Consider the following 17,146-nt stretch of genomic DNA (forward strand, 5'->3'; position numbering starts at 1 on the left):
GTGGGTGTGTATTATATACACATACATATATACATATACATACTGTACATATATGTGTGTATAGATACAGTGGTTGTGTATTATATACATATACATACTGTACATATGTGTGTATAGATAGTGGTTGTGTATTATATACACACACATATACACATACATACTGTACATATATATGTGTGTATAGATACAGTGGGTGTGTATTATATACACATACATATATACATATACATACTGTACATATATGTGTGTATAGATACAGTGGGTGTGTATTATATACATACATATATACACATACATACTGTACATATATATACGTGTATAGATACAGTGGTTGTGTATTATATACACACATACATATATACACACATACTGTACATATATATGTGTGTATAGATACAGTGGGTGTATATATATATATATATATATATATATATATTATATATATATAAAATTGTACACACATACCTAAATATGGCTGTTTTTGTTGGATTATTGCATAACAACTGAGATTTTAAAATGGCCAGTCCCTTAGTTTCCCACACAGGAGCACACCTCGGTACTTCTCTGCTATCCTGGTCCAATCTAGAAGACCCTCCTTGGCGTATCACATTCTTTTTTTTTTTTTTTCTTTTTTTAAAAAATTTATTTCTTTTTCTACATTGTGGATGAAAGAATTCCTCATTAAATAATTGTCCCTGCCTCACAACCACCTCCATTAGGGATACGTGCATGACTCCAGTGGCACCAGCTTCTCCGCTCCTTCAGTGCCAGGAATCGTGAGATTGCATATTTTCAGCGTCCTCAATTGCAGTAAACTGAGTGCCACGCTAGCGCCACCATCCTGGTGCAACAGGCTTTGACATTCCCCTGCAACTCCGTCCAGCAAAGGAAATAGTGTTCCAGGAAAGTGTGATTCCACCAGTGCCCTCCCTTATCCCTTCTCCTTCTTCCTCCTCTTCCTCTACCCACCCCGATACTCAAAGAGTGTCTGTTCAGTGTCTGGCTTGGTTTGTAATTCTGCAAAGCCTGGTTTGGCTTTTTTGTGTGTTCAAAGGATCTGCTCAGTACTTGACGCAGAAATGTCCAGAAGTCTCCAAGCAGCAAATGGATTGAGTTCCTCTTGATCACGGCACAGGGCCCAAACGTACATCATTCTCAGGACTTTATCCTGATGAGAAATGAGACAAATATGCAGACGGGGTTACGGTAATCTGTTATACATCAGGTAAAAAAAGAAAGCAAATCAAATGACGGTTTGTGTTCTTTTCAGCTGACAAACCACAACACTAGCAAAGATCGGCCACTTCTCTTTAGGCCAAGAGGCACAGCCAGAAGGAGACAAAGAAAACTAATAAAAAAAAAAAAAATGAACTCAAGCCCATTTAGAGTTCTTGGGCATACTCACTGGATCCCCTTCGACCACCTCGCCAGTCGGACTGCGGACTACCATAACAAGCTGTGCTTGGAAGGTAATGAGGAGAACAGGGCCCTGCTCCATCATCTTGCCCATGGCCAGCTGAAACACACACACAGACAGGGGATCAACACCATCTTTTGAGCGTAAGCATCCCAGAATAAATAAACCCGAGCAGCGGCAGTAAGAAGCAATAATCATGGACTTCAGAAAATGGTAAGCTTTCTAATGTGGAGCGTTCTCATTTCCAGCTTGTAAAAGCGGCCTGTTTGGACAATTCTTCACTGCTATGTAAGGCACTTGGCAAAGTGGCCCAATGTGAAGCCCTCTTAGTTGTTAATTTTGCCTCGTACGGTGGCTACTGGGAGACATTTTATTAAGTAGTGCAAACCAAGTTCATCACAAACTGCAAAACCAACGGAGCCAGCAAAACAGAAATTAATCAAAATTAAATCAGTGCTCAATTGTCACCTTTTAAATTTCAAAGGTTTTGTTTACTAGCAGCTTGTAAACTGTTACACACTACAGGTATATCATGATGAAAAAGGAAAATGGCATAACCAAAGTCGTAAGTGAGAAATTGAAATGGATTATTCATTAAAAAGTTGCACAAATAATCAGAAATAATTAAAGCTGCAGGTCGACAGCCATCCTGCCAAAACAGAGCAGTCTCTGTTAGAATTAAGAAAGTTGTTAAAATTCACATCCAGTTCTACTCATAAGTCATTGAGGCTCATTAAGACCCAAGGGTACATAAACATTTGAACATGTACAGTTGTGTGAAGACAAATTGCTTCATCTGAGGACTTGGACTGCATTTAAAATGTGTGTCTTAGGATTACTCGTGCAGGTCAAAGGGGGTATTGCCCATTTTGCTAGGTTTTCAGGGGCATGCAAAGCCTGTTAAAACAGCACCCTCACTTGCAATCCACTGAAGTGAAAGGCTAAACGGCAGCTCTACAAAACACTTTGGTCACCCTCTTTGCTTCATCTGATAACAAAAGGTGTAAATCAGAGTTGAGCTGGCACCTCAGCTGAGACTCCTTCAGCCTAAAAGGCACCCAAAATTGAGATTCATCTTAGACCTGTAACCACAAAATGAACTCTGGCTGGATGTGATGGACAAAATGAATGCACCTATAAGTAGGCACTGGACCTGCAACTTGAAGTGACCTTGATCCAATCACCAGACATTACACCTCCCTTCAAACCTAGGGGCTTTTATCTCTTTTGTTTCTTTTGGGGGAGCTGAATCTTGACAATGTCTTCTCTTTTTGGGAAGCTAAAAGCTGGTAATTCACTTTCTCTTTGGAGCGAGAAGCCACCCGCTGTCTGTGGAGCATAAAGCTCACAGTATTTTCTTTTGCCAGGAACTTTTTGCTGGACATCCTGAACTAGCACTACCCAAGATTCCAGTGACTGAGCCCAGTCTGACAAGACTGATAGGCAGCCAAACTTCAACGTCTACAGCCATAGTATAGAAACTTATCCCTATGAAGATGCAGGTTGAGACACCACGGGCATAGGACCACGTAGCAAAATCCAAGAGTGTACTGCAGCACAGGACGATTTCTCCACTTGAAACCGGAGCAACAACACGCATTTCACAACACAACATTAGACATCACCATTAAAGCTTTGGTACTGTAACCATAAATTATAACTTTAATTAGCCGGTAAATGGTCGCCTTCTTCTGTGTCACACGTTTGTCTTCTTTGTTGGTATACTGTATATTTAGTTATCAGTTTTCTATAATTCTTGTGATTATCAATCTTCTTTTTAGGGGTTGCCACAGCGGATCATCTTCTTCCATATCTTTCTGTCCTCGTCATCTTGCTCTGCCACTCCCATCACCTTCATGTCTCCCTCACCACATCCATAAACCTTCTCTTAGGCCTTCCCTTTACCTGGCAGCTCTATCCTTACCACCCTTCTCACAATATACCCAGCATCTCTCCTCTGCACATGTTCAAACCAACGCAATCTCACCTCTCTGACTTTGTCTCCAAACTGTCCCACTTGAGCTGACCCTCTAATGTCCTCATTTCTAATCCTGTCCATCCTCGTCACACCCAATGCAAATCTTAGCATCTTTAACTCTGCCACCTCCAGCTCTGTCTCCTGCTTTCTGGTCAGTGCCACCATCTCCAACCCATATAACATAGCTGGTCTCAATACCATCCTGTAGACCTTCCCTTCACTCTTGCTGATACCCGTCTGTCACAAATCACTCCTGACACTCTTCTCCATCCATTCCACCCTGCCTGCACTCTCTTCTTCACCTCTCTTCCACACTCCCCGATACTCTGAACTGTTGAACCAAACTTCTCTTCCTTCATCATCGCTACTCCCTGCATGCTCACTATTCCTCGGACCTCCTTCTCATTCACACACATGTATTCTGTTTTGTTCCTACTGACCTTCATTCCTCTCCTTTCTAGAGCAGATCTCCAACTGTCCAGGGTCTCCTCGACCTGCTCCCTAATCTTGCTATCGATCCTTGTGGTTATCAATAAGTTCTATTACTTAGTTCCTTACAACGAGTTTCCTTCAGTTACCTTGATATAAGTCTAATGGCCGAGGTCCCTCCAACAGGGAAAGTGAGGAAAATAAAGTGGGAACCTTATCAAATTATTTCATCAAGTGCTGGAATTGGCAAAGGGGAAAACTGGTAATTAATGGATTAACATCAATCAATCGATCGATTACTTTTCTCATATCAATACATTTTTCATTTTAAAAAAAGGTGAATCTCATACAAATTCTGCCAGGATTATTTAAACGTATGAGTGGAACTGCATGATCACAGAGTTCATAACACATGCCCAACTCCTCTCTTTATTAAAGTGACAGGGATGGGCCCAAATGCAGGCACACAAAGGGGTCTAATTGACTTTGTCCTGTTTTAAGCAAGACTCTTAGGTTTGATATTTTATACTTCATTCTTTTAAATTTTAACATCTCAATCATTGTTACTGTGCATAAGATACAGGACACCATAATAACAAAATGATCTAAATAATTTTAGAGAAACTCACATCAATGTTGTCGATGTCCAATATCTTGGATTGAAACTTAAGTCCCATTGCCCGGGCTTGCTGAACAGGGTGAGCCAGCTGGCTGTAAGTCTGTGAAAAAGGAAAATAAGAGGTTAGTAAATGCCGATTGATTCCGATAATGCCTTATTAGACTAGACTAAAAGTTGTCAGCTCTCAAACGCATGGAAACACTTTTAAGTTCTATTTAATTAAGGAGCAGGCGGGCAAGCAACAGCTCAGGAGAGGGCATTAGACCACCACAGGGTCCACAGACACACACAACCCAATCTGCTAATTTGAAAGTGTTTGGGATGTGAAAGAGAAATCCACAGAGACACAAGAAGAATGTGCAGACTCTACACAGACAAGGACTACTTGCAGAATTTGACCCCGAGAAGCAGTGAGGCAGCAGCGTTACTCAACACCAAATTGCTGCTCTGGGAAATAACAGATGGAGGTTATATCAGTGCTGAAAAATTAAACCCAGAAATGCATTGTTTCAGTTGTGAGAACGTCAGTGAGCATGTGCTTAAAGCAGAGTAAACAGGAAAGATACGAGCTTCAAATATATTAGTTTTTTTTATCTTTTATATTAATACTAGTCATTTAGCCCGTTACAATAACGGGTGCTAGAACAGTAGTGCATAAACATTAGTAGGAACAGTCTATATTAAATGGCAAGGCACTTTGACCTCATTCTTTTTGTTGGTCGTATTTTTCATTCTTTCAGCCTTTCTTTTGTTGATGTTTACTTGCTGAGCTGACCGTTCTTCATGGGCTGCCGCCGTGTATTGTGTGTCTTTAATTTTCTGTGACAGTAATACTGTCTTGTACGGCTCTATTCAATAAGGGGGCGCACAAAAAGGCGAGCTTCAAAAGGGCGACCTCAATTCAGCGCGGCGAATAAAGGCGTTCGTAGATAATTTAGTTCAAATGGCTCTGGAATATGTGACGAGCAACAAAGGTGCAGATCTTTATTTACGTGCGCCTTTATTCGCTGCGCCCAATTGAGGTCGCCCTTTTGAGGCTCGCCTTTTTGTGCGCACCCTTATTGAAGGATGCCTGTGTACGCCCTTATTGAAGGATACCGTCTTGTACGTCCGCTGGCTTGTACGTCCGTAATATACCTTCAATTTTCTCTGGCGGTAATACAGGCGTGTGCGTTGGTAATATGCCTTTAATCTCCTCTGACAGTAATACTGGCTTGTATGTGGCTGTAATATGCGTCACTGTATTGTGTACCTTTAATTTCCTCTCGCAGTAATACTGGTTTGTATTTCCGTAAAACGCCTCTAACTTTCCCTGACAGTAATATTGCGCATCGCACCGTGCCCCGCGCATGCGCACTTCATCAGAAGACACCCACACACGGACACCTGGACGCACACAGGGATTTTATATATATATAGATTACCTTATATTTTGTTTAATTATTTTACATTTAGCAAATAATTGTATTAGCTTTATTAGATATTAGCTAAATTTATGTTGTCTAAAAGGTGTTGTTTTTGGTCAATTACCATTTGCAGGATTTGATCCCATGAAGCAGTGAAGAAGCTAATCACTACACCACCATGTCGTTCTTCAAAATAACAGATAAAGGCTACAGTCACGATGAAGAAAAAAATGTAACTTTAATTCAGTTGTTCAAACTTCACTGAGCATGTGCCTACGGCAGAGTAAACGGGGAAAAACATTAACATGAGAGAGGCTGAGAATTGGTGGAGCAAAGCCAAAGAAGATGAAGAGACTAGCTGAGCTTCACTTATATTGTGCAAGAGTTGGTTTAGGGTCTGCAATGTTGTACTGGGCTCGTCTTTCATTTCCATAGTGTAATATTACACTGCTTTTTTCATTTATTTTGGATATGTCTTACTTTAGTCCTCCTATAATGTATTAGATAACATACCTTGGGGTATCTTTATTGCATAATGCCAGTTGCCGGCTTTATTCGTCTTTGCAACTGGTATACACTGATTAGAAAACGGAGGGATGCTTAAACGAACATCTGTGCAATCAGAATTAATGTGAAGCCTTTGTTCATTTTTAGGGATTGTGTTGGACACTGCATTAAAAAGTTAATCATTTGGCCGTCATGCTGTCGCCTCTTACAAATTGGTGACAGGATTTTGTAAATGATCCCAACTCACATCTGATTGGTCACTAGATTAGTGTATCACACTCCTCTCAGGACCACCCAAAAAAAAAAGACCTCAATCGCTTAGTTAGTGCAGAATGCAGCTGCTAGAATCTTAACTAGGAAAAGAAAATCCGAACATGTCTCTCCAGTTCTGATGTCACTACATTGGTAACCTGTGTCATTTAGAATTGACTTTAAAATCCTGTTTATGGTTTACAAAGCCTTCAATAATCTGCTCCATCTTATATCTCAGAATGTCTCTCACTTTACACTCCAAATCGTAACCTTAGATCTTCAAATGAGGGTCTGCTTAGAATTCTAACAGCTATACTTAAAAGAAGTAGTGAGGCGGCCTTCTGCTGTTATGCACCTCAAATCTGGAATAGCTGACCGATAGAAATTCGCCAGGCTAATATGGTGGAGCACTTTAAAAAAACTGCTAAAAACCCCTTAGTTTAACATGGCTTTCTCGTAGCTTCATTTTAGTGTAAATCTGATATTCTGTATATGCATTTATTTATCATTTTTATCATGGCTCCACAATCCGTACTAACCCCTACTTTCTCTTCTGGTCTTTTTCATGTTTTCTGTGGTGGTGATCTGCGCCCCCACCACCTGATCCAAGCACTGTGTTGTTCCTACATTGATGGATTGAAGGCCAGAAGTCCACATGACCATCATCATCATTGTCTAATTCTTCCACGTGGAGCCTGAAAACCTTGAGGACTGATTGAGATCACTGATGTTACGTAGAATCCCCAGTGGGGTGCTGGGTGGTCTCATGGCCTCGGAACCCCTGCAGATTATTTTTTTGTTTGTTTTTTTTGTCTTCCTGGCCAGCAGACCTTACTTTATTCTTTGTTAATTAGTATTGCCTAATTTTTATATATTTTGTTTTCTTTCTTCATCTTGTAAAGCAATTTGAGCGACATCATTTGTATGAAAACGTGCTCTGGAAATAAATGTTGCTGTTATCAGTGCGCTCTCAAAGCACATACAAATCTATTTCTGCACTAACTCCATAATGGGATTAAAGTGGCAGTAACGAAAACCTGTGTGTGTTTCATTTTATTTAATTATAAAAAGTACAATTCCATGCTTAAATTCTCCTTCCCCAAACGCAAAGCATTTCTAGACAAGACTTCTGCCGTTTTTCTTTGTGACATGTGGTGATGCAGTGCTGCATTATCACCACTGTGAGACATTTTTATATATAAATTTTTTCTCAAGTAGTCTGCATGCAGTCACACGAGTGCAGTACTGACTTCCACTCAGTACTACCAATACCATAAATGTTTCTAGAACTTTGGTATCGGTACCATATTATCAGTTCTTGTCACATCCCTAGTACTGTATACAGTATGCGCAATAGAGGGGATGTAATGACCTTTCTGATAATCTAACATAATCAACAATCACAGACAAAATACAGGGTGAGTCAAAATTATGTTAACATTTGAATGGCGGAAACAATTTATTCACAAAACACACTTCATATGTGCAAGATGATTTTGAAGAATGCCTCAACCTGTTTGCCATCGTGTTCAACACACAAAAACCAACGAGCAACAGTACCATTGAAAGCCCTGACACACATTTCACGGGGAACAGATGATACCACAGTCTGTATTCTGCCCTTCAGGTCATTGCGATCATGGACTGTCCTGCTATAGACACGCTCCTTCACCACACCCCATAACCAGAAATCACAGGGTGTCAAATCAGGAGAGTGAGGAGGTCATGGCAGTGGTCCACCACGACCTATCCATCGGCCTGGAAAGTTGTGTTCGAGATAAAAATAATCCATTAGTGGTAACATAATTTTGATTCACCCTGTATTTTTGCCAAGGTTATAATCTCTCTCTTTTATATATACTGTATCTATACGGTTTTAAACTGTTTTAAAAATGTTGCGGTCCAAGCGCGTTATGTCTGCATATCTGTCAGCTTTTCACAAGAGAATTACTTAACCGATTTAGATCGGATTGTTTTCTATAATTTGCTTGAACTTTCCGATTGATTTTGCGACTTCTCTCATCGTGCTAAGTACCATAGTTAGCTTGTGGTACCGATGTACAGTATTTACGCAAATCCAAGAGAGAGGCTGTGGGCTGAGAGCAGGGCCTTTCTCATTCACTCACCAGCCTCTGTTCGAGTTAGTCTATGCCTCGCCATGTGTTGGAGTGCACCTAGCTAGCAATACCGGTTTGTTCAGCAGAAATTATCTACAGATTGTTAAGGAGAAATGTTTGACGTTTTTGAAAGAGAGATCAGAGCTGCGTGTGTTTTAGAGGATAGCTGCTGATTGACAGAGATATCACGGTCACGTGCTTTTCTCTCCACGCGGGGAACGCTCTCCCGTCAGAGCTGAACACGATCAGATATAGTGCCAATGTCTATTGGTTTTTGAAGTTTGTCCTGTTTCATTACTATGTGGGCACAGCTACGGGGTACAGCTAGTGCCCCATATGTTCCATCTAAATTTCTACTGAAAATGAGGCACAGTAATAAAAGCAGGCACCAGTTTTTGTCCTGGAATAAAATGTAAAATTCTCTCTTGTGAAGTGCCACTGCCCAACAAGAGGGCTATGTACATCACTGTTAGAAAGACATCTACACATCCTATAATCCCAAATAGTTTTGTACATTTGACAAGCAAAGTGATGCTTTTCAAAAAAAGCAGTCACAAATAAACAACTTACAGCTTCATAGCACCAGTCTTTGAGGACATCCAGTTCACCCTGTATCATGGCCTGAAAAAGACAAGATGGACATCATGGACAATAAGCCAAACAAGGTGAATATATAAACTCTCAGGACCACCAACTAGTGACAGGAACAGAGATCACCCAGTAAACTAAGAACACTTGTCAGAAAATGAGCCCTTGTTTCACACCCAAGGAGCGATACAATGGTAGGAAAGTGAGTGACTTTATATTCATTCACTCATTAATTTAACTTTGCAAGTTCTTTATCAGTGAAGGACATTAAATTAAAAAAGAAACAGTGCAAGGAGTGGAGTTTTAGAGGTTAACAGCTGCATCACTCCCCTCCTATCTACACTAGAAGAGCAATGGCTCACAAATTCCCTCATTTTGGTTTGATTTGAAGTTTTGTGTTCACAGCTCATTTAGTTTCATAGGTTTAATTTCACAAAGAGTAAAATAAAACTATTGAATGCCCTTACTCAAGCAAAAACATTTGTTTGTATGTTTATATATCTGAAGATTTTAAGAAAATGCACATGACTGTAAACTCATAAAATAAAGCATGGCTGTAGGCTACTGTGCATCCCACGGTGCAAACTGCACCATGGTCACGGTGTTTTAAAGCAAACCTGAAACAATTTCACACACACTGCTCAAACTACTCCTTCTTAATCTGTGACAAAGGATAAGATCTGAATCTTTACATTGTGCTGTGTGCATTACTTCGGTGTTAGTGTGGCATAAGGGGTATGAGTGTATTCCTAGATCACTGGCATTGTCTTTGGACACGTGTCAATGTTTGGCAAGGATTAACACAGCTAATGTGTCCAGCACACAACTTTCCTGCATAATTTAGCTCTTAAATATTTCACTATCCAGTTATCCATTTTCTAAACCTACTTATGCAAACAAGGGTAGGAAGCTGGAACCCAGTCCAGCAAACACCGGAAACAAAGCAGGAACAAGCCCTGGACAGGGGGTGCCAGCTCATTGCAGGGAGAACACAACACAACAGAGGGCAACTTAGCATGGCCAATACACTTAACCTGGCTTTATTATATGAAATGAAATTAAAGAATCATATCCTGTTGGAAAAAAAAAAGTATCCTCAACACAACTGTACTGTGGTTTGGGCACAATAATAAACTGCTCAAAAAAATTAAAGGAACACTTTTGAGTCAGAGTATAGCATCAAGTCAATGAACCTTGTGGGCTATTGATCTGGTCAGTTAAGTAGCTGAGGGGCTTGTTCATCAGTTTCAGCTGCTTTGATGTTAATGAAATTAACAAGAGGGGCAACAATGAGACGACCCACAAAACAGGAATGAATGGTTTAACAGGTGGAGGGAGGCCACTGACATTTTCCCTCCTCATCTGTTTTTTCACTCATTTTGCATTTGGCTACGGTCAGTGTCACTACTACCATTGCCAGAAGGTTTCCTGTGTCTCCCAGCACGGTCTCGAGGGCAAGGAGGAGATTCCAGGAGACAGGCGGTTACTCTAGGAGAGCTGGACAGGGCCCCTCGTAAAAGGTCTTTAATCCATCAGCAGGACTGACCGGTATCTGCTCCTTTGGGCAAGGAGGAACAGGATGAGCACTGCCACAGCCTACAAAATGACCTCCAGCAGGCCACTGGTGTGAATGTCTCTGACCATACCATCAGAAACAGACTTCAAGAGGGCAGCCTGAGGGCCCGACATCCTCTAGTGGGCCCTGTGCTCACTGCCCACCTGGCACCGTGGAGCTCAATTGGCATTTGCCATGGAATACCAGAATTGGCATGTCCACCACTGGTGCTCTGTACTTTTCACAGATAAGAGCAGGTTCACCCTGAGCATATGTGACAGACGTGAAAGGATCTGGAGAAGCCATGGAGAACGTTATGCTGCCTATAACATTGTTCAGCATGACCGGTTTGGTGGTGGGTCAGTGATGGTCTGGGGAGGCATATCCATGGAGGGACGCACAGACCTCTACAGGCTATAGACAATGGCACCTTGACTGCCATTAGGTATCGGGATGAAATCCTTGCACCCACTGTCAGACCCTGTGCTGGTTTTACAAACTACCGAGTACAATTTGGAATTGCTGCAATGAAATTTCAGCAAAATGGACTCCCCTGCCTGCTGCATCATTTTTTCCGTTTGATTTTCGGGGTGTCTTTGAATTCAGCCCTCTCTCTGTAGGTTGATCATTTTCATTTCCATCCTTTCATTTCTAACACATCACCATATCAGTCCATAGCAGTAGAGATAACCAGCAGGATTATTTTCCCTTTGAGATCTGATGTGTTTTCAAAGTGTTCCTTTAATTTATTTGAGCAGTTTATAAAGTTTTATTCAGTTAGATGGTGGTTTTTAAGTTGCAGTGTTCAAAGATTCACATCCTAATACACAAGTGCTCAGTCATACTCAGGGACAGTATTTCCCCTACGAAAACACCCATGTGCTTACTTATTTCCACTTTAACATAATGCTAGAAAATGTTCCAGGTATCCTTTGGCTTGAGTAATTCGTTTAGTTTGCTTTGTTTTTTTTTTTTTTTTAGGTTATTGCGCCCATAAACTCACATCCTGGCACTCACACACAGACAGATATCACTCCAAAGTGGTCAAGTCACGTTCAGAGATGACTAAAACGTGTAAATCCATTGAAAACTCACTCAAACACAAAATGTTGACCCATCGCAATATTTTCTCTATACTGTATATTATACTAAAGATATGTGTGAGGAAGATAAATTACAAAACACGGGTCCAGCTACTAATAAATCTACAATGGATAAATTCACTAGATGCTTATTGCCTCGGCTTACAGTCAGAAATCCAGACAAACGAGCCTATCTGAAGAGCTTTCTCAAAGTAAAAGTATTGCACAATAAGAATCTTAGAAATAGCAATTTACACAAACTATTTAATTCTGAATGTAATGATTACTAAATGTTAATTCTCAAGTTATAGCTGTTTGGATCGAGACTGTTATTTTAAAACAAGTTCATCAAGAAGACATGGACAGTTGGAAACTTGTGAAGGGTAAATTTCTCACAAACATTAGGAAGTTTTTTTCTTCACACAGAAAACCACAGACACGTGGAATAAGTGACCAATAGTGTGGTAGACAGGTGGCCTTTAGGGACTTTCAAAACTCAACTTCATGTTTTTTCTAGAAGAATTAACCCTTAAACTGCCACATACTTGGGGGCTAATGCACCCCTGGATGCCAAATACTTTTTTTTTTTTTTGCTGCACTTAAGGAAACGTCACAATTCACCAAGAATTCATGCAAAGAGCATCACAATTACTGCAACACTGATCATTTTACACACTGCCAATGAAATATAAAAACTATTAAAAAAAAAAACTACTAGAACAATATGTACAAGGTGCAACTGACGCCATTGATGATATTCAGTAAATCACAGAGCCAACTGCACTTGAACTGGCTGCACGCAGAGACCACCGCTGATGCTGGCAGGTTAGTCTAGTGCAGCGGCTGAATCCCAGGGACAGTGAGGCTGCAGTGCTGCAGGGGGTGCCAGTGGTCATGAGCTGGCTGCTCAACAAATGTACGGCATGGACTGATCAGTTCCGATGTGCTGGCAAATTGCACTGGGAAAAAGCTATAGCTGGTTGCGGCGTTCAATGAATGTACATCGCTGAATATACTCGGCTCCGGTGTGCTGGCAAATTTCACTGGAAACCAACTTTAGCCAGTTGTGGGGTTCAAAGAATGAACGCCGCCGAATATACTCGGCTGCGGCGTGCAGGCCAATTGCACTGAGAACCGACTACAGCTGGTTGCGGTGTTCAACGAATGTACATTGCCGAATATACTCAGCTTCGGCGTGTTGGCAAATTGCACTGGGAACTGACTATAGCCGGTTCCGGTGGTTTAAGGGTTAAGTGGACAGGACTGGGGAGCTTTGTTGGGCTGAATGTCCACATCTCATCCAGGTTGTTCCAATGTTTACCATACACTACTAAAAAACTGAAAACATTTTACAATTTGTCACCTTCCACTGTCAATACAAGCCACAGTCCTACTATAATCAAGCAAATCAAGTCACATTTCATATAGTATAAAAAAAAAAAAATGAAGCCATGTTTCTGTTGAGTTGAAACCGAGACATTTAGCCCGGACTATATAATGCATTTGTGAGACCACATCTGGAGCATCGTGTGGCGTTCTGGTCACCACACTACAAGGAAGACATAGCAGAGCCTTGAGCTGTGCAATGGAGAGCAGTCAGGTGCATTCCAGGACTTAGGGACATGTCTTACTGTGACAGGCTCAGGGATTTAAACCTGAATAGTCTCAAGCAGAGGAGAAGGTGTGGGGGTCTAATCTAGTCTTCAAAATATGTCTAACATTCTTTTCACTAAATGGCCGTTCACGTATGCAAGGACACCAAGACTGAAGCCAGGTAGCACTACGGAAGAGTTGTGGGAATCTGAAACAAACTACCTAATCATATACAGTAGCTGAAGTAGAAACGTTGACAACAAGCACCAGACACTGGGACAGCTTAGCTATTTGATAACAAAAGCAGCTGGATGGAGTGACTGGTCTTCTTTTGTTTATCAAATTTCTCATATCCGTTTAACCAATGCACCACATTTTGCTTTAATTGAACTATGAATCATGCACTGAAAACTCAAATTCAGCTGTTCAGTGCAACTTAGACATATATAAACGAAAGACCTGTGTGTGTGTGTTTGTGTGGAGCAGTCTGCTCTGCTCACACTCAATCACAACCACTAGATGGCGCATGCATGCACTTTTCAATTTTTTCGGGGCTTGCATGACCCTCACTATGAAAGACCAGTGTGCAGCAAATGCCACGTCACAACAATATGCAAGTGAAACACCTCAGCAACAGAGGGCAAGGCTTGAAGTCTTCACTACAGACATCTTTCTGAAGGTATTTCCTCAAGGCAAAGATTAACAGGACTCATATGCCAGTTATACATCTAAGGTATGGTATCGCCAGTGTCTTCTTACGAAAGCCAGTGGGGCAGCAAGCACAGGTGGGTCCACATCCTCTGCCCTGGGTGGTAATTCTTAAGAGTTACCCGACGCCTCTCCAAGTTCACGAATAGAGTAAAACTGCTAGGGAGTCTTTGGGTTGATTTTTTGACCCGAAGACCACACGCAGCTATCAGTATTTCATGTTTATCAACATTTAGAAGTTCTGCAATTCACCTTCTAACCTTCCATTCACTGGTGGCCCTTGCTTTGTCAATTGCATTCTCATTAGATTAAAACTTAAACCCAGCACACCCCATATTACCAACGATCTGTCCTACTTTCATCCTTTACCTCCAGAATATTGGGAATAATGTCCTGTTCACACTGCTTCAAGAACTTGTCTTTGTCAAATGTCGGGTCCACCTTGAGGATCTCTGTAAGAACTTCTGACATTTCTGTTTTGGAAAAAATTCCCCCTAAGAAAAAAAAAACCTCAGGTAAGCAAGAATCTCTGACAAATGGTAGCTGGGGTCTCTGAAAAGGAAGCAAATAGCACATACCTACTAAATCAGTTACTTTGTCAGTAATGGCTCGGGATGCTCGGATAAAGGCATTGTCACTTTCATCATACTTCATCTTCATCTCGAAGAATCCTAGGGAACACAAACACTTGGATATAAACACTCATGCACTTGAAATGTTATCCACTGAACGCTGTATAAACAGTTACAATTGATACTTAAACAAAATAGGATAAGATTACTTTCCCCAATTAGCAGGACAGCTGACATATTCTTCAATGTCAACATACCATGGTGATCTTCAGTTTAAGAATGCAAACTACAGGCTTCTGTCGCCAAACTCTCTTCATCAAGATCAGAGTCAAGGAGAGAAGATTGTACAATAGGATGTATACAATATAATCAAGATGAAATAAACAAAGACTCTCTCAAAAAATAAATGAACAAAGATTATACTACTGTGACTTAATCTAATGCTGCATTTGGATGCCATGGATGTTTCTGTTGAGTTGTGTTCAAGTTAATTTATGGTTAAGATTTTTGGGGGAAACTGTAAAGTTGTTAGCAAGTTGCTTCTTGATCTCCATAAAAAAAAAACAATGCTCCAATTCTTTTGTGAAAATAACAAATAAGCTAAAGCCATTTCAGTTGTATTTGACCACAAAAATTCATTTTTTTGCTGAGCGGACAATTTTGTTAATGATTTATATTACACACCAAAGGGGAAGGTCAGCATTTCACCACAGAGAGTATGGGCAGCATTGTTTTCTCTGGACTTTCTGACCGGGAGTTCCAACTTCAAAGGTCATCTACATGAAGTCTTGAACTGGGAGACTCCTACTTCTGTCCACCTAATAGCATATGGATGCAGCAGAATACCTTTTGTTTTGCAGTGCACCATCTGCCTGGTCTCAAACTTTGGCTACTCCTTTATACATTCTTCATGGCAATTTTTTTGATTTGATTTGACATGTTATTGTCTTTTCACATGACCTTTGAAGGTCTAAGCACAGGGTCAGCCATTGTACAGCACCCTGGAGTGAGTTTTAGGTTAAGTGCCTTGCTCAAGGGCCCAATGGAGTAAGATCTCTTCTGCCAGTAAAAGGATTTGAACCAGCAACCTTCTGGACACCAGCACAGATCCTTAGCCTCAAAGTTTTATATATATATATATATTACACACATACACACATACATACACACATACACACACACACACTAGGGGGCTGTGCCCCTTACTAGCTTCGCTTGCCCACCCTACAACCCCCATCCCTGGGGGTGCACTTCACGCTAGCCAGTTCTCGTGTTTGCCGCTCGAATTGTGAAGGGGGGGACTGAACACATGCTAAAGATGGATCAGCTGCTAGCTTGCTGCTAGCTGTTACTGAGCTGCATGATCTGCATGTCACGCTGCACGTCGATCATGTAAAAGCCTGTACAGCAGCTGTCCATTTGTATCACTTCCTTGTCTCATGGGTCGTTAAAGTGTCTCAGAGAAATTATTTGTAAGTAAGGTGTGACGTGCAAGAAGTCTCGCGGGACTTCAAAGTGTCTCTCCGAGATGATCATGTCTCGACCCAAAATGTTTTTATGTAATAGATAGATATAGACCAGGGGTGGCAAACTCCAGTCCTGGAGGGCCACAGTGGCTGCAGGTTTTCATTCTCACCCTTTTCCTAATCAGTGACCAGTTTTCACTGCCAATTAACTTCCTTTTCCCTTCATTTTAATAGCCCTGTTTTTAAAGATTCAGTGCTCTGAATTAATTATTTTCTTCATTAAATGACAGCCAAACAGAAATCAAATGTGAAACAAGTCAACAGTTGAACAGCTAAATTGGGGATTCAAATTCCAACTAATTTCACTTCAACCAGATTCTTAATGAGAATCCAATTCTTGCTGTTAATTAAACTCATTATTTAATTCTATGGCTTGTTGCTGCTCTCATTCTGACACAGCAGACATTTCCATAACTGTTGATTTTCTGTTTTTTCTAAGAACATCGTCATAATGTTTTGGGGACCTGAGAGATCAACCTTACTGAGACCTTCACCTTTCTTTATTTTCAGATATTGTGTGATGGGCACGGGTGAGCTGGTCATGTGGTGGCTTGTTTTGTGTCTCATTATTGTTTGGCAGTTAATTAAAGAAAAAGAAACAACTAAGGGGCCTCAAGTTAATTAAAATTAAGGCAAAAGAAGTTAATTAGCAGCAAAAACTAATGAAGAAGATGGTTAGAATGAAAACCTGCAGCCACTGTGGCACTCCAGGACTAGAGTTTGCCACCCCTGATATATACACACACATATATATATTATATATATATATATATATATATACATACCTAAGTTCACAG

The 17,146-nt window shown here is 40.8% G+C and overlaps 1 protein-coding gene across 1 annotated transcript in view; it reads right to left on the reverse strand.

Annotated features, from left to right (window-relative positions):
- Positions 1 to 609: 609 nt before the first annotated feature.
- timm44 (translocase of inner mitochondrial membrane 44 homolog (yeast)) overlaps positions 610 to 17,146 on the reverse strand; it is a 43,854-nt gene continuing 27,317 nt past the window's right edge. The window contains exons 8-13 of the mRNA XM_028816504.2: positions 14,830 to 14,922; positions 14,621 to 14,745; positions 9,296 to 9,346; positions 4,454 to 4,543; positions 1,406 to 1,516; positions 610 to 1,168 (exon numbers count right to left, since the gene is read on the reverse strand). Of these exons, the coding sequence (XP_028672337.1) occupies positions 1,049 to 1,168; positions 1,406 to 1,516; positions 4,454 to 4,543; positions 9,296 to 9,346; positions 14,621 to 14,745; positions 14,830 to 14,922 (590 nt within the window). The 3' untranslated portion in view covers positions 610 to 1,048. The remainder of the gene's footprint in view (positions 1,169 to 1,405; positions 1,517 to 4,453; positions 4,544 to 9,295; positions 9,347 to 14,620; positions 14,746 to 14,829; positions 14,923 to 17,146) is intronic.

The sequence above is a fragment of the Erpetoichthys calabaricus genome, chromosome 12 (assembly GCF_900747795.2).
Source record: "Erpetoichthys calabaricus chromosome 12, fErpCal1.3, whole genome shotgun sequence".
Taxonomy (NCBI): Eukaryota; Metazoa; Chordata; class Cladistia; order Polypteriformes; family Polypteridae; genus Erpetoichthys; species Erpetoichthys calabaricus.